General features: G+C 39.3%; 2 protein-coding genes across 2 annotated transcripts in view; one reads left to right on the top strand and one right to left on the bottom strand.

Moving 5' to 3' along the window:
- Positions 1 to 1,858: 1,858 nt before the first annotated feature.
- LOC115218897 (PRELI domain-containing protein 1, mitochondrial) lies at positions 1,859 to 18,653 on the bottom strand. The gene is made up of 4 exons (XM_029788897.2): positions 18,475 to 18,653; positions 10,452 to 10,567; positions 5,935 to 6,151; positions 1,859 to 4,133 (listed from the first exon to the last, which is right to left on the bottom strand). The coding sequence occupies exons 2-4, from the start codon at positions 10,541 to 10,543 to the stop codon at positions 3,789 to 3,791; spliced, it is 654 nt and encodes a 217-aa protein (XP_029644757.1). The 5' UTR covers positions 10,544 to 10,567; positions 18,475 to 18,653; the 3' UTR covers positions 1,859 to 3,788.
- A 4,111-nt stretch (positions 18,654 to 22,764) lies between these two features.
- Positions 22,765 to 27,318, top strand: part of LOC115219190 (nuclear pore complex protein Nup155) — a 56,717-nt gene continuing 52,163 nt past the window's right edge. The window contains exons 1-2 of the mRNA XM_029789305.2: positions 22,765 to 22,894; positions 26,499 to 26,717. Of these exons, the coding sequence (XP_029645165.1) occupies positions 26,534 to 26,717 (184 nt within the window). The 5' untranslated portion in view covers positions 22,765 to 22,894; positions 26,499 to 26,533. The remainder of the gene's footprint in view (positions 22,895 to 26,498; positions 26,718 to 27,318) is intronic.

Genomic DNA, 27,318 nt, shown 5'->3' with positions numbered 1-27,318 from the left:
ATAACTTTGTAGGCTGCATCAAAACTGAAATTTAAATTCTAAAAGTCATGAATCCTATATCTCAGTATTTATCATAGTATCAAACTGCAAATTACCTGCTTTTATTGAATTTTCATAGTTTTTTTTTTTTTAACAGAGATTAATCAGTCCTGTAGCTCAGTTTGGGTTATCAATGAAAACTTGGCCGTTTTTGTGTAGTGAATTTAAAGGTTACCAGTGTAAAACAAGTCCTCCTAACATAGTGAATTGAGAATTAGCAAAGAAGACAGAGTCTTTCTCATGTAGTGAATAGTAGGTTATCATTGAAGACCAAGTCTTCCTCACAATTTGAATTGAGAGTTAGCACAGAAAATGAGGTCTTCATGCATATAGTGAATTGAGGGTTACCGTTGGAGACAAGCTCTTCCTCATGTTGTGAATTATGGGTAGGGTGAGAGGAATGTATTTGTGAAAGAAGACCTGGGCCTAATACAGTAAGCTAATGAAGCTTTCAGTTTTTCAATGACTGACACTGCTTACAGCTGTGAACTGACAATTAGAAATTGCCACCTCCGACTTAAGTGGTTGCTGCATAACCCTCGCCACCACCACTTAGCTTATCTGCTTTCTGCTTTCCTCTCACATATTCAACAAGTATTCCAGTCGTTGAAGCACTAAACTATTTATTGATTGAGTTATAGTGTGAGTGGCTGAGTATTCCACAGACACCAGTACCCTTAATGTAATCCTTCAGTGTGATGGTGGACCAAAGCGATACACAGTGGATCTGAACAAAGCCTAACAGTTGTAAAAATAACTCCTTAACCATTGTCCCCATGCCCGAGGGCCAAACATTCCTATATATACATCATACTATGTTGTTAGATTATTAAAAGAAAACAAAAACTGAACTGGACAATTGGGTGTTTCAATGATTTTATAGGTATGAAAACAAATAATGCAAAAGCACACATGAACACAAACACACACTATTAACTTTTGTCTTTAGAGATGAGCATTACTTTCATTTACACTACATTTTGATTTGATTAATCTTTGATTGTCATCAGGTGCTCTCATCCTGGATGTACACAGAGCACCAGAATGGATTAAAATGTTAGTGGTCTAAAGAAAATATGCTGAGATGTTGGGTGGAGATATGCCAAAGCAATGAGCAGGAACAAAGGTGTGATCCCATTGAAGTAGGATGCAGGCAAGTCTCTCTTCAGAGATTTCAACAAGTTTGGTATCATAGGGGCCAGTAGGCAGAAGGCAATCAGGTCAGCTGTGGAGGCAGCAGAGGTTGCTGCAAAGTGCTGTGAATCAGAAGGCGTGAGCCCTGGAAGGAGCAGTGCTAACTGGACATGAACTGGAGCTTGATCAACCCTGGCTGGGGATGTCTGATGTCGAAAGACCTGAAACACCTAACGAGCCCAGGAAACATCATTGATGATATGTCCAGGTGCATCATAGGATGATGATTAGGAAAATGACCCTTAGTTTGGGACTAAGTATACATTCAAGAATAAGACACCTGATGAGGATCCTAGATCAAGTCAAAGCAAAGTGAAGAAAATATATATTTTTCAACTTTAAAGAATGAAGTTAATTAGTCTGAAAAATTATAATCTTATTAACAACAACTTGTCTCGGACATTTAATTCATACATACATTTAACAATATTTCCATCCATCAATCTCGAAATGTTCTTAACCCAACATGGTGCCAAGCAATGAACTCAGCTCATATGAAATGGATAAAGATATCAAACAGCCAACTTGGCCAATCATGTTCATATTAGAATAAAGAGTTCAGTGACCTTGGGCTCAAGTGCAGCAAAAAGGTGCCTAGAGGAATGTTGATTTTGGAACCAATCAGTAACTGCAGTATCTAGATGGTGGGGCATAGTTTTTTTTTTATTTTTTGGTTGGGAGTTGGGGAAGGGCTCAATATATCACATAGCTCTGTAATTCCATTGGGTTCTATACAACAGCACGAACTACCACTACCATCACCTCAACCACTTTAACTTCATTATTACCATTCAGACAAGACCAACTTTGGTGTGAAGCAATACTGGTAAAGATTTCTTTCCGAGGCACAAACAGTAAAGGCTATGAGTACAAGTACTCATTTGATTAGTCCTAGTCTATAACTAGGCTCATATTGTTTTTAACCCTTTTGATTCCGACTCACTTGAAACTGCATCCTGGTTCTACAACACAAACTGTCTGTTTTAAAACGATCTAAATTAAAACTTAACCATCCAAATTTTATGTTAATCTAAGTTTGAAATATCAGCTTAATAATGATGAAGTTATTTTACAAAATTCTTCAGTATTTTCAAGATTATTTATCATTAATAACCTGGTTTAGAACATATATTAACAAGAAATATTGAGGGAAGGTTTTAATTTAGGTGACTTTAAAGCAGGAAATTTGCATCTGAGAACCAAGGAGGTCTAAAGCAGGTTGGTGTCAAAAGGGTTAAACTGCTTCACACGACAGTATTTGGTACTAAAACTCTTCACACAGTAAAAGCATTTCCCTTCCCCTGATAAATCTGAAGTTTTTTTTCTATCTAAGAAATTATCAATCTTGTTATTGTTTAGCCCTAACTGAACCTATGACCACATTGTATTTTTGTATTTCATGCATCTTACTCTTTTTTTCAAGACAGCAGGTGTGAATTTTGAGATCCAGCTGATGTTTCTAGTAGTCTGAGAGACTGCCACTCGAAGGTTCCCGCTTAAAAATTGTGTTGCTTTCCATATATTTTCCCCCATGGGAAGGGCAATGGAAAAGACCAACACAGAAGAGTGACAGAAAAGGCACCATGCTGCATTGCTGCATCGGAAAAGCAAGATACAATATTTTGTTACTTGCCTCTCAGTTTTGAGTTCAAATCCAGCCAGATCTGACAATGCATTTTAGTAAACACATACACCCCCCCCCCGCACTGCCCCACCACCCAAGTGATGAGGTTGATAAAATAACTAAGAGTAAGAACAGTAAGTCGATTCAAATGAACAAGAAATAATTGGTTTTGTGTACGATTGAAGAATAAGAAGATGGCACTTTCTGGCACAAGCACTGGTGCAGTATTGACTTCTTGTCAAACCGAAAGCAAGAACTTGTTTCAAGTGCTGTTCACAGCCATTTTACATGCGCCGCTACCCAGCACTTTGTGCCACGGAAAGAACACAAACACAACACGGTCAAATTGGAGAATGTGAAATGTGAAATGGTAGTCAACTAAATCAAAGATGTTAGTGTTGTTATTCTTATGGAGGAATGGAACACAAAATACAAAAATGCATTCAAGTCACCTCCTGCATGAATGAATCAACTCACCCCCATGACACATAATAAATATATTTCTTTCCACAAGATCAACTTGTTTTTTTTGCAAGGAAAAGGTGAAGTTACGGTCAACTGATCAGAAACCAGTACATTACTGGTACATATTTAACAAGACCAGAAGAAGATGAATGAAAAGAATGTGATCAAAAATTGATAAATTAAGTATCTGTAATATACTAGAGTCAAGCCACCCACTTGACTAAACTAGCCTCTTAAAAAATTTAAAAAAATGATAATTTGCCTCGTCTGTAACCATAAATGTTTTTTGCTTCTTATATCCTTTGTTTGCAGTTCCCAACCCTGTGCAATCCCTACCTTTTTTTTTTAGCAATTTCTTAATAAATTTGTGCAGGCTGGGTTCCTTTTTTTTTTTATCTGTTTGAAAACATGGAGTGTTTTGGTTTTAGCCTTGCCCAACTACCCATCTCTTTGGGATGAAATGTCATCAAGATATTTGGCCAGGCGTGGACAAGACAGGACGTTGTGCAAGTTCTGTGGCCTTTCGTGCAGTCTCTTTCAATTTCTGTTTCCCTTCTTTGCCGCCATGCACACGAGATATTGTGTCTGTGCTGCTGCTGTGTGACGGATCATGCATGATGTACAACCGAGAGAGGATGTGTTCGAAACCCTTCTGTGTCTTCTGCACGTTCTTTTTGTAGCGCTCAAGTGCGAAGACTTGGATGGCACGTGAAAATCCAAAGATGCTCGAGTTGATGTAGGCCCATCTTTCACACACTGTCCATCTAGTGTTATCAGCACTGGTGCGATAGACGCATTTTTCTTCCAATTGCTGACCAGAAGAAAAAAACATTTAAAAGGAAAAATAAATAATCTTGAAACATGTAAACAAAAGGTAGGGTATTTCAACCAAAAAATTTCAAAAAAGTTTTTTTTTTTTTAAATTAAAAGATGCAAAATAACTTTTGTGTACAACACCATAAGAATCCCTTTTTACTAAAGGCACAAGGCCTGAAATTTTTTTGAGGGGAACTAGTCGATTACATTGAACCCAGTGTTTCACTGGTATTTAATTTATCAACCCGGAAAGGATGAAATGCAAAGTTGATCTTGGCGGAACTTGAACTTAGAATATAGCGACGGGCGAAATACTGTTAAGCATTTCATCCAGCATGCTAATGATTCTGCTAGCTGAAGAGTCAAAAGAGTCATTACATGGTTGCTTGATCTGTTAGAAATAGCAGACTAGTCTCCCTCAAATCACACACCCTTCTCTCTTAGAAAAGGACATACCGGGGAAGCATGGCACTGGGTTCCTAGCACATAGGGGAAAAAAACAAAACAAAACTAAACAGGATGGTTATGGCTGGAATACTTTACATTGCTCAATTAGAGCTAATCTGGGGCTAAACAACAACACTAAGGATTTTCTAAAACCTTATGTTATATTTATACAAATTTACAATTAAAATTTGCATATTTATACAGGAACAGTAGAACCTTACTGCTTCACTTCAGAAATGACACACTACCATTTATCTACCACATAAACATAAACCCATATTGAGAGTTCAATTCACGGACCAGGCAGCATATTCTTTCCTTGAGCAAAAACACTTCATTTCACATTGCTCCAGTACCCCTTTTCGATCAGCAGTGGGGGGAGGAGTGTTGGCCTGGTTGCCTAGTCGTTGGAGTGGCATTATTTGAAGGTTAAAACGATGTAAACGCATTGTGACCAGCGATAAGTAACATCTAATAGCCTGGTCAGTCACATAATGAAATGATGTTGGATCCACATTACAACATCCGACAAGTATTTCATTGTACATACATCCACAAGATACAACTTCCATTTGGGTTAACCCCATAAGGACAGTCCCACCATAGAGTCCAATCTTTATTGTTGGGTGTTGGTTTGTGTGCGTCAATGGTCATAAGAGCTATGCCAGAGGAGTGCAGGCTCCTGGTAGGCCACCCCCATCCCCATCATACTGGACAGGTTAACCCCTTAGCATTCAGATTAAATTGTATTATAATTCTTATTTGACATTGTTTTCAATTAATCAGACATTATCCTGTACCGTCAAGATTTTGATGTGACTATATTTTTTGAATGACATTGTAGAGTAGGTGTGAGAGACTCAATCTGGTTGCTTTGAAAATAAAACAGATAGAATATTTTGACTAAATTTGGCCAGTTTAAATACTAAAGTGTTAAGTTAATTTTTTGGCTCAAAAAGCAAGGCCATGTAAGGGGACATAGAGTTATGTACAGGGAGGGTGTTCCTGGTCAAGAGAGACTTTGAACCGAGCGGTCGTCAGCATCTTCACTATCTCGTCCAGCAGTTTATTCCACGGATCCGCAACCTGGACGGAGAAAGCCCCTCTCCTTCAATTGAGATGAAATTGTCGCAGAGATTAACACTGTTAAGAGATAGGGACCAAATTAATAGGGATCACCTTATCCTCAGATGTAAAAATGGGTTTGCATAGAGTTACAGAAGCATCGATGACAATTCAAAACCAAGAAAATCTAGTAAAGGAAGGCCTTTCATCAGGAAAACATATGATAGGGGAAGAAGCCCTCAAAGTTTAAGATTTGACTGGAGATCAATAATAAGGAATTTTACCATAATTCTCTGCAATCCAATATTTCTGGTGTATGTGATAACAGTTTTGGCAACAGGATCAATAATGGATTCTTCAACAATGCATACATGACGCGCCCGTGATACGAATCTTTCACCCCATTTTGGCACAGGGTTTGTCTTGGTTAACAACCGCTTGGTGTGGAGCTTCTGGTTGACAATCTCCCGTGAAATCACATCTTCCGTTAAAACATGGTTGCTGTGAAAGAGGAACAGTAAAACAATGACATTAGCAACAATGCAAAAGGTGAGACTGTAAGATGTTCTATTAACAAAACAAGTAAACAGTTTAACTCTTTTGATACCAGGCTGACAACAGCTCTGCTTCCATCATATCACCGTGACCGACCAGGCTATCAGATGTTGTTACACATCGCTGGTCACAATGCACTTTACATTGTTTTAGCCTTCTTTCTTTTTTTCATTGAATGAATTCCTGTGACTTCCTAATATGCTACAAAACCCTTTGGGGGGGGGGAGGTCCGAAAAATGGGGTGGGGTGAGGTGGAATCCTCGGAAATTTCACCCATTACCCCCCGGCCCTGATCTTTCCACCCACATAATTTTCACTAAACACAAAGAATAAAAATTGGATTTTTTTGCGTGAAATCAAGTACCCTGACCTTAGTATGCTGCAAATTCCGGAGTCGTTAGGAGTTTTTTTTTTTTTGTGGAATTAATTCCTGTGACCTCCTAATATGCTACAAAACCCTTTTGGATGGGGTCCGAAAAATGGGGTGGGGTGAGGTGGAAGCCTCAGAAATTTTACCCATTCCCAACATTTTTACAGAAAAAAATTTTCCAGTGTGAATTACATGGTTCATTATTAAATAAATAAATAAATATATATATATATATATAATATATATATATATATGGCAGTGCCCCAGCATGGCCACAGATCATTAGCTGAAACTGGAAAAATCAAAATCAAAAATCAAATATATATATATATACACACAGTAGAGAATGCGACATATATATTGTGTGCATATATATATATAATAGCATGCAAACCTTTGATGCAACCTTCTCCAATGCAGCCTTAACCAATAGTACCCCTAGAAGGGGTTAACTAGATCAGGATTAGTCGCAGCCTCTTAGAGGACCCTGAGCCCCCTTTTGTTAGGTTAGCTTGGGCTTAGGTTAAGGCTTAGTTGTGATCCAAACTTAACCCCTTCTGACACAAAGGATTGGGAGCCCTTTTGGGTATTCTATTTTCCTTGCTGGAAGGGCTCCCAACCCATGGTCCAAGGGGGTTTAGATGATTGGGGCTGGTGGTTTCGAAAGGGCCAGCATGTGCAACCTCATTACCTCTGCTAGTCAAACTCCCAACCCATGCACTCCCGTCGCAACACTGATTCTGCAGAACTGGGTTGGGTGTGAAAACCAACTTTAAAGTATAAATATAGATTTTTTTTGAATCAGCAATGTTGTGTTTAGTTAAGTCCTATTTAGGGTGAAAAATCAATAAACCGATTCTTTATAGGATTTCCCATTAAAATTGGCTACACCCCATTTTCAACTGTAACTTTTACCAATTTTGACGTATTTTGTTCGAACTTGATGCTGGCATTACTTAGAACTCATGGGATCTATGAACGCTTTAAGTTCTCAAAAAAAAAAAAAAAAAAATCAATGAGTGGAAAAAACTGATAAATTGATTCCTTATGGGATTTCCCAATCAAATTGTCTGCAACCCATTTTCAGCCAAATGTTTACCAATTTCAACAGATTTCACTCAAATTTGACATCGGTGTTGCTTAGTCTAGTTTGAAACAAAGTGCTTGATTAGCTTAATAATCCTAACTTAATCCCGGGCTATACTGCCAGTATATATATATATCATCTCTTCTGACTGCTGATGGTAATGATGGAGACTTAATGTAAGCCTTTTGATACCAATCTACCTCAGACCACCCTGATTCAATGATACAAACATGTTTTGACATGATCTTAATTAAAACTTGTCAAGATTTCATATTAATGTGTTGCAAATACCAGCTTAATGACAAAGTTATTTTACTAAATTCTTTGTTATTTAAATTGATTGAAACAGAGAGATTGTATGTCAACAGAAATGTAGTTAAAAAAAAAAAAGGTTAACAAAACAGGTGAACTACAAGAGCCAACAAGTTAACAAAGGTGAACAAATTTACAAAACAAGCAAAGACGTTAACAAAACAGACACCAGCAGATTAACAAAACAAGTGAAGAGATCGATAAAACATGAGAATAGATTAATGAAAAGACACAGGCATGGCTGTGTGGTAAGAAGTTTGCTTCTCAATAATTGAGTTTCGGTTCTACTATATGGTATCTTGGGCAAGTGACTTCTACTGGAGCCTCAAGCAGACCATAGTTTTGTGAGTGGATTTGGTAAATAGAATCTGAAGGAAACCCACCATACACACACACACACACACATATATATATATATATATGTGTGTGTGTGTGTATATATATAGGTTGAGGCACATGGCTTAGTGGTTAGGGTGTCAGCGTCATGATCGTAAGATTGTGGTTCCTGGACCAGGTGACGCGTTGTGTTCTTGAGCAAAACACTTCATTTCACGTTGCTCCAGTCCACTCAGCTGGCAAAAATGAGTAACGCTGCGATGGACTGGCATCCCATCCAGCTGGGGAACACATACACCAGAGAAACCGGGTCCATGAGCCTGGCTAGGCTTTAAAAGGGCACATTTATTTATTTTTATACATATATACATATATATATATCTATAGAGACACATACACCTCATCATCATTTAATGTCCGCTTTCCATACCGGCATGGGTTAGACGGTTTGACATGGAGCTGGCTAGCAGAGAGCTGTCCAGACTCCAATTGTTTGTTGTAGCATAGTTTCTATGGCTGGATGTCCTTCCTATAATGCCAACCACTTAGCAGAATGTGCTGGGTGCTATTTATGTGCCAGAAAGAACAAGCTTGCATGTGTAGAAAGACAACGATTTTACTTAGCATGATGTGTCTTATTAGGTACAGCAGATCGTCACATCTTCCGGTCCCTTGTCATTTCCTCAGTGAGGCCCAGCGTCAGAAGATCCTTTCTCACCACTTCATCCCACGTCTTCCTGGGTCTACCCCTTCTACAGGTACCCTCCACAATTAGAGCTTGGCATTCCCTTACACAGCTGTCCTTATCCATGACCAAACCAGCACAGTCTTCTCTCTTGCACACAACAGCTGAGGCCTCTTCTACCTAGTTTTCCTCTTAAATCATTTACACCCTGTTGTGCATGCACACTGACATTACCCATCCAGTGGAGCATGCTAGCTTCATTACTCTCAAGCCTTCACAAGTCCCCTCTCTCTCCTTTCTTCCCCACCCTCTCTCTCTACAGACAGACAAGATAGATAGATAGCTAGAGAGAGAGAGATGTGTGTGTGTGTTACTGTCTCCTTGCCTTTTGACATTGCATGATAGTTGTAAGCAAGTGTCACTGTTATGCAAGCAGTGTCCTTTTGTTTTCAATCTTCTGTGAAGACATGCCTAGTCACAGGGAAATATTACCCTTACTTGGCACAATTCGGGGGTTGGTGACAAGAAGGGTATTCAACCATAGAAAAACTACCTCAACAAATTCTCCACTGAAAGGAGCACGGAAAAGTAGATGCTAAAATGATGATGATGATGCGAACAGTTTAGCAAAACAGGTGAAAAAGTTCAAGAAAATGAAGAAAAGGTTAACACACCAAGTATGAACACATTAATAAAACAATAGCAAAACAAAAGTAAATAAACTAAAAAAACCCAGTAGAACAAAGAGATGAAGAGAAAGAGGGAGGTGATGTAGACTGATGAAGATCCAAACTAGAGGATTACAACTAAACACATTATATTATCATTTATTACACATCATCAATCTTCTTTGCTTCTCTCCAAAGACTTGGGGAGGGCATAGAGGATTACAACTAAAAGCACATATCATTTATTACATTACATTCAATTTGCTATAGATTATTCGTTTCATTATCCGTCATCTTTTCCTTCACATTTCAGATATACTGAAGACCCTTTTTCTCATAAGTCTGACAACTCTTTACTTTCACCAACGCTTTATTTACAGAGATTGAAGCAATGATGAAAAGAGTCTTCAGCATACCCGAAATGTGAAGAAAAAGATGATGGATAATGAAATGAATAATGTATGGCAAATGTAATGTTTTAAATGATAATATATGTGTGTTTAGTTGTAATCCTCTACAAACAGTGTAAAGCCACTACACACATTTTTTTTTTCTGTGTCCCTTTCTGTAGAAGAGAGTAGGCTCGAAACGTAAAAGACATTTTCTATTCCTGAGCGTTATACTAATACATCTGTTTGTTTTGTACACCACCTGTCTTCGTCTTTTGTTTTTTTCGTACCCCTCCCCCCAAATAAAACATAAGTTCTACATTGGAACAGGAAATGAGACATACAGACAGAAATGTGAAGAAAGTTGTCCTGCTTTTTTTTACTTCTTAATTAACTAACCTGTATGGATTTGGATAGCGTTGCCAAAATGCAGAAGCTAACTGGTCCCAGGAAAATTTTAAGATTTGAGTACCGCTGTAATATTTCACCATAATCTTCTGATAGAAAATGTGTCTCTGAAAAGTAAAAAAACATATCAGAATTAGCAGAGGAACCCTTCAAATTATAACATTAAAATATTATTGTTTAATTATATTTAGACTTACTCAATCAGAGACTGCTCTGATTGAGTAGATCTATGGTTAAAGGTATTCTCACTTTGATCATCCTATGTATTTTTCTTCCTTTTTTGCTCAAATCTCAACCACGTGGCTTTAGGTTCAGTCCAACAGCATGGCACCTTGAGCAAGTGTCTTCTACAGTAGCCCTGGCCAACCAACACCTTGTGAGTGAATCTGGTAGATGGAAACTGAAAAATACCCATTGTGTGTGTGTGTGTGTGTGCACATGCGTGTGTGTGTTTGCTTGTATATGATGACAGTAGGTGGGCATCACTGTCACACAGGTGATGCTGCTTATTTCCAATCTTCCACAGAGAAATACATACCTGTCTGGAAACAGGTGAGAGTTGGCAATAGGAAGGGCATCCAACCATAAAAAAATCTGCCTCTACAAATTAGCAAATTCAATCCAATCTGTGCAAGCATGGAAAAGTGGACGTTAAGTGATGGTTACAAGTACAACTAAGCCTACACCATCCAATGTCTTTCCCTTTTAAGATGGTGAGGTGAATGAAAAAAAGCCAAAGTAAGTTGATACATTTGAAATAGTCTTCCACCATTTGGTTATGTAAGAGAGTACATAAATAAGCATTGTTTATCAATCAATCTTATCTATCATAGGCGCAGGAGTGGCTGTGTGGTAAGTAACTTGCTAACCAACCACATGGTTCCGGGTTCAGTCCCACTGCGTGGCATCTTGGGCAAGTGTCTTCTGCTATAGCCCCGGGCTGACCAATGGATTTGGTAGACGGAAACTGAAAGAAGCCTGTCATATATATATATATGTGTGTGTGTGTGTCTTCGTGTTTGTCCCCCTAGCATTGCTTGACAACCGATGCTGGTGTGTTTATGTCTCTGTCACTTAGCGTTTCGGCAAAAGAGACCGATAGAAAGAATAAGTCCCAGGGTCGATTTGCTCGACTAAAGGCGGTGCTCCAGCATGGCCGCAGTCAAATGACTGAAACAAGTAAAAGAGTATCATCTTTTGTTTGCTATTGTCATTGGACTGCAGCCATGCTAGGGTACCACCTTGAATGGTTTAGTCAAAAAGTAAGGTGGCGAGCTGGCAGAAACGTTAGCACGCCAGGCGAAATGCTTAGCAGTATTTCGTCTGCCGCTATGTTCTGAGTTCAAATTCCACCGAGGTCGACTTTGCCTTTCATCCTTTCGTGGTCGATAAATTAAGTACCAGTTACGCACTGGGGTCGATGTAATCGACTTAATCCGTTTGTCTGTCCTTGTTTGTCCCCTCTGTGTTTAGCCCCTTGTGGGTAGTAAAGAAATAGGTAATTATGCAGGAGACGGTATGGGACAAACACAAAGACATGCACACATATACACACATGACAGGCTTCTTTCAGCTTCCATCTACTAAATCCACTCACAAGGCTTTGATTAGCCTGGGAAGCAAGCTTCTCACCACACAGCCATACCTACTATCTATACTGTGCTAAATGTCCGAGTCATTAAGAGTGCAGTTTTTTTTTGTTTTGTTTTTAATACTTAGCTTCATCTTTAGAGGTGAAACATTTTTTAACAATATTTACATCACAATTATCTCTTCGTTGATATGATCTGATCATCATGAGATGTTTTATTCCTGGATGTGTAAATGTCTGGTTGAGATTAGTAATTGATAAGATTATAGTTTTTCAAACTAATTAAGATAACCTTTAGCGACGATTATTTTTTTTTTATACATCTACTTTACATTTTGGTCTCTAATCATCATCCTCAGATGTCTACTTATTCCTGGATGTGTACATAAAACCTGACTGGATTTGAATAAGGTGCCTATCTTTTTAAACTGAAAGTAATCCACAATGCAAATGAAATAAAGTTTCTGTTTCAAATCCATTCTGGTACTATGTGAATGTATACCGTAAATCCTCAAGTATAATACGCAGGGGATTTTTAGGGGGCTGTGCCTCTGAAAAACCTAAACCTTGTGTATAATACGCACCCCTTCTCTGACTTGAGTCAAGGAGGTGTATATAACGTCCTTGGTTTGTAAAAATGTATACGGTAACGTCATTTATTATTATTATTATTGTACATATAACATAATGCAAACGTGTAGCTTTTTTGTGCATTTTGTTTTCAGAAATTAAAGAAGTAACAGTAATAACGTTTAATAAATGTTGCTTACTGCAAGTTATGGATAATTCTTTTATGACTTCATTTCTTTCTGGCTTAGCTTAAGGTATTTTCACACCCAACATCACAAAATGCATCTGAATAAACATTGCCGGACAGCAAATAGAGACTCGGACATTGCTTAGAAAATATTTTTCATTTTTAAGCTTGTATATAGTACGCATTCAGGATTTTGACCATTAAATTTTGGGGGGAAAATGCGGATTATACTCGAGGATTTATGGTATGGCTGAGTGTTTAGAATGTTGGACTGACAATTATAAGGTTGTGGTTTCAATTCCTAAAATGTGCAGCACATTGTGTTTTTAAGTAATGAGTACCAACAGCTGGTGGGGGTTAACCTAGTGGTGTTCAGTTTAAAAAGGAGAGTATTGTACTCTTGCCTGCTTGTACATCATATAAACTGAATTAAGACCTGGTCTTATGAGCCTGCTGATTCATAACAGACATAAGACTGATTGGTAAAAATTCACACATATAGAGATATAACATCTGATGGTGATCGGAGATCAAACAGACCAAATTACAGTATCAATGCAAATGTGTTCAATTCAGAAATGAAGTAAACAGCCTGAAGAATTTTATATTATACAATATTCTGTCTTATTACCAAGGTGCAGGCATGGCTGTGTGGTTAAGAATCCAACTGTAAAAATCTTGCCAAAACTGACCTTGCCTGTGCTTGTGCCACATAATAAGCACTAAGTCCACTCTGCTGAGCGGTTGGTGTTAGGAAACGCATCCAGCTGTAAAAATCCTGCCATAACAATCACAGAAGTCTGGTGCAGGCTTCGGCCTGGCCAGCTCTTGTGGTACCATCCTACCCATGGTAGCATGGAACACGGACGTTAAATGATGATGATGATGATTGTTTCAGTCATTTGACTGGGGCCATGTTGGGAACCTGCCTTGAGGGGTTTTAGTCAGATAAATTGATACCAGGACTTTTTTTTTAAAGCCTAGTACTTATTCTGTTGGTCTCTTTTGCCAAACTGCTAAGTTATAGGGATGTAAACACACCAATGCTGGTTGCCAAGCACTGGTGGGAGACGAACACAAAGACACAGATATATATATATATATATATATATATATATATATATAATTATCATCATCGTTTAATGTCTGCTTTCCATGCTAGCATGGGTTGGACGATTTGACTGAGGTCTGGCAAACCAGATGGCTGCACCAGACTTCAATCTAATCTTGCAGAGTTTCTACAGCTGGATGTCCTTCCTAATGCCAACCACTCCGAGAGCGTAGTGGCTGCTTTTACGTGCCACCGGCACGAGGGCCAGTCAGGCAGCACTGGCAACGGCCACGCTCAAATGGTGCTGGGCTTTTTTCAGTTTCCATCTACCAAATCTATTCACAAGGCTTTGATTGGCCAGAGGCTAGAGTAGAAAACACTCGTCCAAGGTTCCACGCAGTGGCACTGAACCCAAAACCATGTGGCTGGAAAGCAAGCTTCTTATCACATGCCCAGGCCTGTGCCTATTATTGCAAAATAATAAAGTAAATATGTAACAGTGCATTGTCTGTTATATAGTGACAAATGGCATCCATCATATAGTATTGACTTTTTATCTTAACACACTGAATAGCTTTCTAATGGATTCTCCTACTTATCGACTGCTGCTGCTGTCGCTGTTGTTGTTGTTGCTGTTGTTAAGTGCCAGTCAGTCTGCAGCTTTGCATCTGCAGCAAATGAAATATAGAAAATACAGTAATCCGAGGTCAAGGCAGCCAATTAAGCGGAGTCATTAGAATGTCAGATAGAATATAGAATTCTTAGTGATATTTGCCATGATTCTTTGCACACTGAATTCAAATTCCCACCGAGGTTAACTCTGTCTTTTATCCCTTTTTGAGTCAATAAATAAATTGCCACAGAAGTACTGGGTTCAATCCCTGCCCCCATCCCTCTCTTTTACGGAATTAGCTATAACTAATAAAATGGTATCTTTGCCTTTCGACCTTTAAGGGGTCAGTAAAATACGTACCATTTTAGCACTGGGATTCATGTAATCGACTTACTCTCCCACCTACAGAAACTGCTGGTTTTCCATGCCAAAATTTGAAACCATTATCTGTCTATGAGACACACAATCCTCAAGTAATGCAGTAACAAAGTTAAAAAGAAATAATCATGTTGAATAAGTTATTAAAACAGCTGACAATACACGTCAAGCTGAGAAGTTGATGCGAACCTGTTGATGCATGAAAAAAATGATGCACACACACACACACACACGTAAGCATACAGACACACATACTAACCCATTCATGAGTACTTGCCAGCTCCACATATATCACATGCTATTTCAATAATATCTCTCTCTATATAAACGGCAGTTTGTCTGTGCGTGTTTCTGTGTGTCTGTTTTCTTGTACCCTCACCCTGACCACGGCTTTCAACCGATTCTGATGAAACTTGACACACACATAGCCCAATGTCATAATTCAAAACTAACGCAGCGAAAATTTTGAAAAGTTCCCCCAGTTCTGAAAAAAATCGATAAATTCGACATGGGGTCGAGAATCAGAAACACAAACCGCAAACTGTCTAGGGGACGCAACTCCACCTTTTTTAACTAAAAAAAATTTACCATCATTTTTTCCCATCTTTTTGCTATTTTTTGGCTATAACTCTCTAAAAATGCTTTATAGTTATTTCCCTTACAAACCTGAGCAACGCCGGGCGATACTGCTAGTATATATATATATTGCATACTGGGAGGGTAATTTTGGCAACACACTATTTCACATTAAGAGTCTTGCAAAGAAAATTCAAAACCGAAATATATTTGCACATGCACAACACACCTGTATCATTGCTCTTACGTCTATTTTCCCATGCTAGCATGAGGCAGACACACACACACATATATATACATACATATATATATATGAATAGATGAGTGTATTTTCCCCTTGTTAACAAATAACACGGAAAAAAATAGATAAATAGTTACCAGGGTAGCAAAAAATCACACATGTATAAAGGTTGTAACGCCTTGATTTTAAAGGTAGAAACTTCGGGTTTACGTGGAATAATATCAGTGATTTCTTCGAAACATGTGTCGGAAGTAAAAGTATTTGAATTATACCTGCGTTAAACTCCATTTATATATATATATATATATATATATATATACAGAACGTGTAAGGTGGTTAGGAAGGGAATCCAGCATGTAAAAAAGGAATTTAATGATCATCATATGTACATCTCACATACATACTTACGTACACATGCTGCATATTTGGGACACGTAAACTATATATTGAACATCACTACATCCCCTCTATTCGCACATATACTTGAACACTTCTCAATCTTGACAATTGATGAAGGATGTCTCTCTAAAGAGATCTTAAGACTGAAATATGTCCGTTGCTATCACCTTTTGGTTTTAAAGACGAAATCCACAATCATCTACAGCGCCTTTAGTTTCCGAAAATTTCGACTGGCTGATATCATTAGTTATTTACAGATCTCAAAACACCCGAAGAGGGAGTTTTTGTCTGCTAATTGCCAGGACAATCTCAGTTAAATGAATGTCACACATGTGAGACAACCAATGTATGGATCAGATAGATTTGTGTGTTGTAGGTCTTATAAGAGGCGGGTAGGAGGCAGCAGGTACAACGGCGTCCAAGGTCCGTAATTATTTACTAGGACTTCCCAGAAACCATATTTCGCAGTTCCTTGAAGTTTTAAAGGGCATCCTGTTCCCGAACAGGATCCAAAAGCAGTCTTGCACCGCTAGCTAAATTTCTCTCAGAGACTACTGGTCGACCGAAGATCAGTACGGTCGCGCGTAGACGTTTGATGAAGATCGTTCCGGCGGTGAATATATAGATTCTTTTGTTTTTCTATGTCGACGATTACATTACCCAAGGTGTCTTTCCTTGTTTAGTAAAGTAGGATGTGATTTGAAGGAAGTTTATTTGTCATTTCGAGCAGGTCAAACGATGAACAGAGACTCACGTGCGTGTGTAAAGAATAGTGTTGAAAGCACGTGCTAGGGGCAATTATTTTTATGCGTGGAAATACACACGGAGGTGTGTCTTTTTTTATTTCTGCTTTTATGTATCCAAATAACGACACCTATTTTAGGAACAATTTATAGCTGTTTTACACAGCAAGCAGAGTCACGACGCAGAGGTATCTTTTTGTTTAGCCATAGGTCAGCTTTGGTTCTGTAAACCTATGATCCACGTTCTTCAAGACGAGACAATATTATCGTTTTAGCCATACCTAGATTTTCAACAATACACAAGAATTTCGTCTTTTCCTTGTCAAAGGCGGTAGGGTGTAATTTGAGGAAGATTTAGCGACTAATTCAAGTCAATAAACTACGCAAAGGATGCTTTATGGGTACAGAGTGCGTGTGTAAATTCTATTTGATTTCATAGACTTCATAGATACGTATCATTCAAGCTCACACCACGTTACTTTTAAATCCTCTGTATATAGTATACACCACAATCATTACACATTCGAACCTATCACGAGTACAAATTTTTGCTAAATTCGAGATTTAGACACCTGTATCACAGTGGTGTATATATTTATACACGAATAGCATATACAAGTATTGAATTGTGAAACTCAGTAAGGTTTTTTTTGTGTGTGTGTTAATACAAATGACAAGATTCTGCAGTTCCCATCTACCAAATTCCAGTCACAAGATGGAAGAAACTAACCCAAGGTGCCACGCAGTGCATATTTCTGGGTGGTGTTTCATTAACTTCAGGTAAGCCCTCAGTTAAGAGACCTAGGATAAAAGCGTTTTAGCCGTGACCCTCACGTCTTTTGTATATCTGAGGAGAAAGGGTTTGATACAGTTTTCACTACCTCGAGTAGAAGAGAAAGGACTAAAAATAGGGGGTAGTTCTTTCATTTATTTTTAGTCTTCTCGTGTTTCATTTAACGAGAATTGGGATTCAAAAAGGATTTTTTTCCTCCAAAAGAATTCGATTTTTTTTTTTTCAGTTTTTGCTCCCCGATTCATCACCAGTTTTCTTTCCCATGAAGTAGCGATAGTTATTTTAAAAGTTCATCTCTGAAGTTACATTGTTCGAAGTGAATTTCCCTTTTATTTTTTTAAAGTATGATTTAAAATTTAATTTGGCTGCTATTTCTGTAAGATTGGGGCCCCGCCAATATCGAGAGACCGCACTCAGACACCTTCGATAGTATTTCGTTAATGTCATCGGTAAATAAAAATAAATCAAATTAAAATCCATCTCCACAATAATTTTAACAACGTGTCACCTTACATCAAGCCATACTAATTTATACTTCAGCAAAGATCTCAGACCATCATGTGTACGTAATTAAAAATGTATTAGCGGGTCCCCAGTGCTCGACCCGGCTTCTAATAGTTTAGTTGAAATGAGGTTTTGTTGTTTTTCTTTTCTCAGATGTCCCTGACTGATGTCCTTGGGAGCGGTATGAAAGTCACAGTCTCTCATTTTCCTTTCTACTTAAAACAATCCTAATTTTTCCTCTATATAAAGATACATTCAGGTAACAAATACCTACATTTTTTTAATTATGTGATTCATCACATTTTTCTATAACGTCCATATCATATAAATTTTTTTTGAAAATTCTATAAAAAAAATTAGAAACTTACCGAAAATTTAGTTCGATTTCGATTCAATATGTGATGGTAATTCAATTGTTGCTCTTCTTTCCCTTATGACAGGTAATCCTGATTAGTGTATATAAAAAAGAGGAGCAAAAAAAGGTGATGAGGACCGATCGCTCTACGGTTTAGCCATGGCACATATTAACCTGAAAAGGTTGGTGACGTCAGAAACAAGGGGAGATAATAACTGGGTTAACCTAATTTTTTTATTTGGGATTGTCGTATTTATTTTATTTTTGTTTTATTTTATCTTACTCTATGACAGCATTCTAATAATGAAGAGAGAGAGAGAGAGAGAGAGAGAGAGAGAAAATACTACAGTAGTAAGATCCGTAGTAGGTCACCACTACAGGTTTCGTCCTCCCACATATAACCATTTCAAGACCCACCTAAGATAGCTCTGGAAGAACTTCATATATTCCACGGCCTTTGATGTTTCGTTTTCTCGCCAGTGCAAATTCCTTCGTTACATACATTTCTCGGGTTGCCCTGACACAGACTACCACTGCTTTGCCTACCAATGCTACTATTTATTATTAACAAGCTCATATACTTTTCCTTTTAAATAAAAATTACTCCAATAAATACAAATGTGCTAACCTCTCGCGCTCTCTTCAATACCTTAGAGACCTGAAGATCGGAAGAAGCAGTCAATCAGTCACCCTCTTTATCTTATTCAATATCCATTTTCCTCACAATAACCACCTGTTTGCTTTCTCTGGTGCCAAAAACATCTGCTTACGCACACACACTCGTTTTAATGTCTACTTTTCCATGCTCGCATAGTCCGTTTTGTTCTGGTGGATTTTCTATGTTCGGGTCCCTTGTCACAAATCCTCACTTGTTTCTAAGTAAGGTAATATTTTCTCACGAACAGACATGGTTTCAGGGAAAATTGAAAACAAAGGACACCGCTTACATGACGGTGGCGTTCGTTTACAACTATCTTTTGAACTCAAAGCATGGAGACATAACATACACACATACATATATGACGGGTTTCTTTCAGCTTCCATTTACCCCAAATCTACTCACAAGGCTCCTTTGGCAGTGGGTTCAGTCTTATTGCATGACACCTTGGGCAAGTGTCTTCTACTATACCTCTGGGTCGACAAACAGGTGAAGAACTGTAGAGATAAAAACCTCTGAATTGTAATTCAGCAACTTGAAGTTCTGAACGTAAGTGCTATGCTTGTGTCATTTAATAAATTTAGTCCTTTATTTCCAACGATACTGAGGTCTACTTTTGTTGCTAAATGCACAATCTCTCTCTCCCTCTCTCTCTGTATGTGTGTGTGTGTGTGAAACCAGTAGTAGTGATTAGAAAACTCAAACAGATTTCGCATCAAGCTCTCGGCCAAGTGCATGGTTAACAAAAATGACCGTGGTTGAAGTTAGGATAAACCTTTGAGTCATTCTGAAAATCCAGGTGGTACATTAGTGGAAATAATGTATGTGTCGTAGATCTTGCAAGCATGAAGTGGATTCGATCCACCATAGCCAAATTTAAATTAACACTGCAACAGAACTTTTCCCATGGTGGAACAATGGTTTTTCTCTGACAGCAGTTTTACATTTTCCAGATGCTTTAGCTAGGCCAAAATAATGTCACCACTTGACGCTTTCTAACCTCTTCTACTTCACCAAAAGCTAGAATAGAAATAACAAGACTACCAACTAAATATACTGCTCTCAATGATATAGCTATCCTTCTGGATAGTTATAAAAGCAAGCACACCCCAAGCAAAAACTAGTTTGTCACAGTCAGTGACGACTCAACATAAGACAGAAGTTAGTGTATTACTATTCTGGTACGAAGAGATACAATGGTATCCAATGACTAGTAACTACTGTGGCTACTAGCATAAAACAGCAACTACAGTACAATGGCAGTCACACATCACACCAGTGGGATGAACTCATTTTACAACAGATGTGCAGCGTCTCCCACCTCTTCCAAGACAGGTTCACTCACTTCTGCAGGACATTCTAGTGATTTACTCGGATGTTGCTATTCATATTTGAACACCGTTCTGTGTGGTACGGACTCTTTGGCCTGTCCTCATCGGACATATTGTGCCAGAACACTGCTTCCAGTGGCGAGATGCCCCGCCTTTCTGCCATGGCCTTGATCGCTCAATGATGTCTTCCCACAATCTCATTTCCACTCAGCCTGTATGCTGCCCTGGAGAAGCGGTGCACATTCCACTTATCAAGCATCTCCTTCAGTGTCTCCGAACTAAATGTAGTGCCGTTGTCCATCAGCAGTTTGTCCACAGGAACCGCTCCAGGAATATCTCGTACAATTTCGTCTGCAGTACCTGTCTTCAATTCCCTCCAAATGTCCATCCAACCTGACCCACAGTCGACCATCGAGAGATACGTCCCCTGCTGGAACGCCTTTGACCAGTGAGCAGTTTAGAAGATGAGGGATGACCTGGAACTAAATATCGAGCTAATCTCAGATCCTCTATACTAAATATTTCCCAAATTGCTTTCATCTTTTAGTCAGAAGAGAAAGTTATACCCGTGACTCTTTACAAGCCCCAAGAGACTGATGGGAGGGAATACTATATCCTCAAACCAGAGTTTAAACTGGGCTATGGAGTAAGTCTGCCACTTGAGTTACGTCGCGGAACCGATACAAATATTTTTGTAAAAAAAAAACAAACAAACCCAAAACACCGTCATACTAATTTTAACATTACGTGGAACAAAATAAATAAAAACTAATAAAACTAAGATAAAAAAAATATTTATTGGTGCAGGTTTGGCTGTGGTAAGAAATTTGCTCATCAACCATATGGTTCGGAGTTCAGCCCCACTGCTTGGCATCTTGTAAGTAGATTTGGTTGACTTAAACTGAAAGAAGCCCGTCGTGTGTGCGTGTGTGTATGTTTGTCTCCCACCACCGCTTGACAAACGGTGCTGATTTGTTTACGTTCTTGTAACCAAGCGGTTCGACAAAAAGAGCCCGGTAGAATAAGTACCAGGCTTAAGAAAAAAAGTACGAGATAGATTTGTTCGATTAAACACTTCATGGTGGTACTCCAGCATGACCGTAGTTATGACTAAAAGGTAAATGATATATTGACGTATAACTGCTGTTGTATTCGTTCGGGAGTGACGTGCAACTACATTCTCTCAAATCACACTTTATCATCTCAATAGAAAAGAAGGAGGAGTGGCTGCGTGGTAAGTAGCTTGCTTACCAACCACATAGTTCCGGGTTCAGTCCCACTGCGTGGCACCTTGGGCAAGTGTCTCTTACTATAGCCTCGGGCCGACCAAAACCTTGTGAGTGGATTTGGTAGACGGAAACTGAAAGAAGCCCGTCGTATATATATGTATAAATATATATATGTACATAAGGCGGCGAGCTGGCAGAAACGTTAGCACGCCGGGCGAAATGCGTAGTCGTTACGTTCTGAGTTCAAATTCCGCCGAGATCGACTTTACCTTTCATCGTTTCGGGGTCAATAAATTAAGTACCAGTTCACTGGGGTCAATGTAATCGACTTAATCCGTTTGTCTGTCCTTGTTTGTCCCCTCTGTGTTTAGCCCCTTGTGGGTAGTAAAGAAATATATATGTATGTGCGTGTATACGTTTGTGTCCCTCCAACATCGCTTGACAACCGATGGTGGTGTGTTTACGTCCTCGTAACTTAGCGGTTCGGCAAAAAAGATCGATAGATTAAGTACTAGGCTTACAAAGAATAAAATCTTGGGATCGATTTGCTCGACTGAAAGGCGATGCTCCAGCATGGCCGCAGTCAAATGACCGAAACAAGTAAAAGAGTAAAGAGTATACGTCAGATAAGGAAGTCGTAGATATAGGAAAACTGGAACTTATTTAATCGACCCCGAAAGGATGAAAGGCAAAGTCGACCTCGGCGGAATTTGAACTCAGAACGAAACAGCAGACGAAATACGGCTACGCCGGGCGAAATGCGTAGCCGTATTTCGTCTGCTGTTTCGTTCTGAGTTCAAATTCCGCCGAGGTCAACTTAGCCTTTCATCCTTTCGGGGTCGATTAAATAAGTACCAGTTACGCACTGGGGTCGATATAATCGACTTAATCTGTTTGTCTGTCCTTGTTTGTCCTCTCTGTGTTTAGCCCCTTGTGGGTAGTAAAGAAATAGGTATAGGAAAAGTTGGGCTAGTCACGGTTGTGACGATTCTGATGGTGACTCCCCTCTACTTAAATTCAAAGTTTGACTTGGACGAAACAGCCGCAAGAACATCTGGCTAGTTGCATACGTATTTAGCTCCCTTGTTGAGAAGTCGCTCTTCTGCGTGAAGCAATTGATTCATGTTGTAACTGTCACCGGTACGAAATGGCGGTTTTCTTGGATGTTTGAGCACGTTACTACTACAAGAAGTTCAAGGAATTTTTGAAACGGAGGTGACATAAATTCGCTTTCTTTGTGATTTTTTGAATAATAATTCTATCATCAATTATTTATAGCTGTAAATATTTTTTTCCTTCATAACTAATATGTGTTTCGAAGCGTGTTTGTGTGGACAAATACTGCATTTTTTTCTCTCTCTCGTGTGACCAGCATGATACCACCGACCACATTTCTGTTTGGAAACGTGTGAGACTCCAAAAGCAGACACTTATAACAATAGCAATTGTAATAATTATAACAATAATAACGTTTTACATAGACTCGTGATTCTTAAGATGCAATATAATTTTTTATTTTTTTATAAAATAGTTTGTTATGATGTACCTAACGTTTTAGAAAGGCATCATCGCTACAACATCCCACGTCTAATGTTTTATATATTTTAAAGTAACTTTTCTGTATGGGACATGGAAACAAAAAATGAATTACAAAAAAGTGGTATGTTGGTGTGTGTGTGTGTATATATATATCAATAATAACAAAGGGTAAAATTAATTAATTAAGAAGTAATCAATTTTACCAAGTAGAATTCGGCATGAAAGAAACGACCATGAAATGGTCATATATATTAGTTATCTAATGTGAGGGTATATACTACGATAATAGGTAATTAGTCCTGCGCTACTCGGCAAATACAATTATCTTCTACTCCTCTTTAATCAGCGCCGAAACTGGAAAAGCAATTCTCTTTCCACCCTCTCAGACTGGTATTTTTCTTTCATAAAATTTAGCCGAGGACACTTGTTTCCTCGTTGTTTAGATCCGTTAGCCTATGGTTTATAACATTCCAGCTGAGATCATTGACTTTTTTTTTTTAAAGCAGTATATCCAATCTAGGACTGCATTGTCCAGTGTGTCCACCTGAGGAAACGTTGCCTGCTATTTTGAGCATATTAGTCGATCACGTAGCTGCTTCATCGTCTAGTTTTCCAGTTCAAGTTATATATGAATGGTTTCACTGGAGAGCAATTGTAGCTAATCCTTAAAGCCCCTTCCGCCCATTTCCACCGTACCACGTCACTCACCATTGACACCCGGCAAAAGAAAAATCAACAGACCAGCATCGTCAAAATTGAATACGCGGCTGTGACCTTAACAATGGAATATCCCTTACATGTGTTGTTTCTCATAAGCCCATTACCATTCCAGTATTGAGGGGGCTTCGACCGGTTAATCGTCTTGTCGGAAACAGCAGACAAATCTCCCTTCCTTTAAGGAAAGGAGACGTTTATATCTGTTTACTTTTACTCTTTTACTTGTTTCAGTCATTTGACTGTGGCCATGCTGGAGCACCGCCTTTAGTCGAGCAAATCGACCCCAGGACTTATTCTTTGTAAGCCTAGTACTTAATTCTATCGGTCACTTTTGCCGAACCGCTACGTTACGGGGACGTAAACACACGAGCATCGGTTGTCAAGCGATGTTGGGAGGACAAACACACACAAACATACACACACACATACGCATATATATATATATATATATATATATAATATATATATATATATATATATATATACGACGGTCTTCTGTCAGTTTTCGTTCACCAAATCCACTCACAAGGCTTTGGTCGGCCCGAGGCTATAGTAGAAGACACTTACCCAAGGTGCCACGCAGTGGGACTGAACCCAGAACCATGTGATTCGTAAGCAAGCTACTTACCACATAGCCAGCCTTAAAAAAGAAGACAACCCCGCCCCAGATGGTTATCGTTGGAATATCTCAGACCTTAGGTTTGTTCAATCCGGTTTGACCCCCCTGGACTAAACCACAACCGTTCCTTTATAATTCTTCACTCAAATTGGTAGAACTGGTCTGAAGTCAATAACTTTTGTATTATTGTCTTATACCTTTTACTTGTTTTAATCAAAGGACTGTGACCATGCTGGGGCACCACCTCGAAAAATTTAAACAAATTGATCCAGTACTAATTTAAAAATCTGGTACACACATACATATGGGCTTCTATGCAGTTTTTGTCTACCAAATCCACTCACAAGGCATTGGTTGGCCAAAGGCTAGAAGACTTTTGCAAGGTTCCACATGGTGAGATTGAACCCAGAATCATGAAGTTGCAAAGCAAACTTCTTTGCCTTTGCTTATCTACCGTTTTGCCCTTATAAGATCATTCATAGGGAAAGCTGTATTTTTCTTCCCTCCCTCTCCACTAAACCACATGGTTCCAGGTTCAGTCCCACTGCGTGGCACCTTGGGCAAGTGTCGTCTACTATGGCCTCGGACCGACCAAAGCCTTGTGAGTGGATTTGGTAGACGGAAACTGAAAGAAGCCCGTCGTATATATATGTATAAGTATATATGTATGTGCGTGTATATGTTTATGTCCCCCCTCAACATCGTTTGACAACCGATGCGGGTGTGTTTACGTCCCCGTAACTTAGCGGTTCAGCAAAAGAAACCGATGGAATAAGTACTAGGCTTACAAAGAATAAGTCTTGGGGGCGATTTGCTCGACTGACCCCACTAAACTATTGTCTCTCATATCCCTCTTCTAACATTATGGATCACTCACCCAACCAGCAACCAGCAAAATGTCCATATTTGTCCAACAGTTGACATCGGAGCATAACTTTATTGCAGAAAGTTTGGCCTATGTTACTCTTGTAAGAAGCACAGGGCTGGTTTCCCCATTTTTCTGGCATATTTATTCCTCCCTGAACAGGATGTCAGTCTGTCATAGGATTACTCATTTTTAATAGTTAAGTGGACTGGAGCAACATGAAGTGGAGTGTCTCAGCAACACAATACATTACCTAGTCCAGGAATTGAAACGATAATCTTAGTCATGTACCCAACACCCTAATCATTATGCCATGCACAGAAAGTTTACTTCACGGAAAGAGAAACATCCCACTCACTCGTTGTCATCTTGGAAATCCTTGTAGACACCACAGTTTTTGAGAAAGGCCCCAAATGGTTAGAATTGTTTGTTCCTTCTCGAGCCATGCCTGGCTCATAAGGGCCGGTTTCCCGGTTTCTTGGCGTATAGGTTCCCCACCTGGATGGAATGCCGGTCCGTCGCAGGTGAGCATAGTGGGATTGAACCCCACAAAAAAATGTGTTTGCAAAGCAAGTTTCTTAGCTACACAACAATGCAATAATTTTTTTTTATCTTGCTGTGGGCACGTAACAAACACCATCCGATCGTGGCCGTTCGCCAGCCTCATCTGGCACCTGTGTCGGTGGCACATAAAAAACACCATCCGAGCGTGGCCGTCTACCAGCCTCGTCTGGCACCTGTGTTGGTGGCACATAAAAAACACCATCCGAGCGTGGCCATCTGCCAGCCTCGTCTGGCACCTGTGTCGGTGGCACATAAAAAACACCATCCGAGCGTGGCCGTTCGCCAGCCTCGTCTGGCACCTGTGTCGGTGGCACATAAAATCACCCACTACACTCCCGGAGTGGTTGGCGTTAGGAAGGGCATCCAGCTGTAGAAACACTGCCAGATCTGACTGGCCTGGTGCAGCCTTCGGGCTCCCCAGACCCCAGTTGAACCGTCCAACCCATGCTAGCATGGAAAGCGAACGTTAAACGATGATGATGATGTAATTCTTTTTTGTATCTTTTTCTTTCCAGGTGACAAACAGACTGATCGTTTCCAGAAGTAGCCAATGTCTCATTTAATGAGCCCTGTGTCGTTGAGCAGTGGCAGTGTTGGCATGAACATGGTATCTCCTCTGGTCGTGGTAAGCCAAAAGGACTCTCTAGAATGTTCTGTAATGCAGATTGATACTCACATTCAGGAGGATGACAAGTTCCAAGACTTGTCATACCTCTTGCATGTTCCTGCTGATAGTAAGTGTACCTACTGATTCTTTGTTGTGTTTTATATTTTTTTGTGTTCTGGCACCACATCACTTCAATCTTTATCTTCCCTCAGTTATTTGCACCACTTATATACAGTGTGCAGTAGCCAGGTACCTCCTCTGTAGCAAAACACTTATGTTCATACTTCTATCATACTTTAGTCTCTCAATGCTTGGCATTAAACCACCTCCCTCTCTCAATGTGTGTGTGTGTGTGTGTGTGTGTGTATATCTCTCTTTTTCTCTTTTCTCTTTTACTTGTTTCAGTCATTTGACTGCGGCCATGCTGGAGCACCACCTTTAGTCGAGCAAATCGACCCCGGGACTTATTCTTTGTAAGCCTAGTACTTATTCTATCGGTCTCTTTTGCCGAACCGCTAAGTGATGGGGACGTAAACACACCAGCATCGGTTGTCAAGCAATGCTAGGAGGACAAACACATACACACACACTTATATATATATACATATACATATATACGACAGGCTTCTTTCAGTTTCCGTCTACCAAATCCACTCACAAGGCATTGGTTGGCCCGAGGCTATAGCAGAAACTTGCCCAAGATGCCACGCTGTGGGACTGAACCCGGA

Source organism: Octopus sinensis, linkage group LG14 (genome assembly GCF_006345805.1).
Source record: "Octopus sinensis linkage group LG14, ASM634580v1, whole genome shotgun sequence".
Classification (NCBI taxonomy): Eukaryota; Metazoa; Mollusca; class Cephalopoda; order Octopoda; family Octopodidae; genus Octopus; species Octopus sinensis.
Note: the sequence above shows the minus strand (reverse complement) of the source record. Positions and strands in the feature narration are given on the sequence as shown.

What these genes read in the sequence shown, in the direction of transcription:
- LOC115218897 (XM_029788897.2), bottom strand. Translation starts at nt 10,543, where the DNA reads ATGGTGAAATATTACAGCGGTACTCAAATCTTAAAATTTTCCTGGGAC. An exon ending in CGCTATCCAAATCCATACAG is followed by an intron (nt 6,152 to 10,451) that starts GTTAGTTAATTA and finishes CCTCTTTCACAG; the next exon opens with CAACCATGTTTTAACGGAAG. An exon ending in TTGGATTGCAGAGAATTATG is followed by an intron (nt 4,134 to 5,934) that starts GTAAAATTCCTT and finishes TCTTCTGGTCAG; the next exon opens with CAATTGGAAGAAAAATGCGT.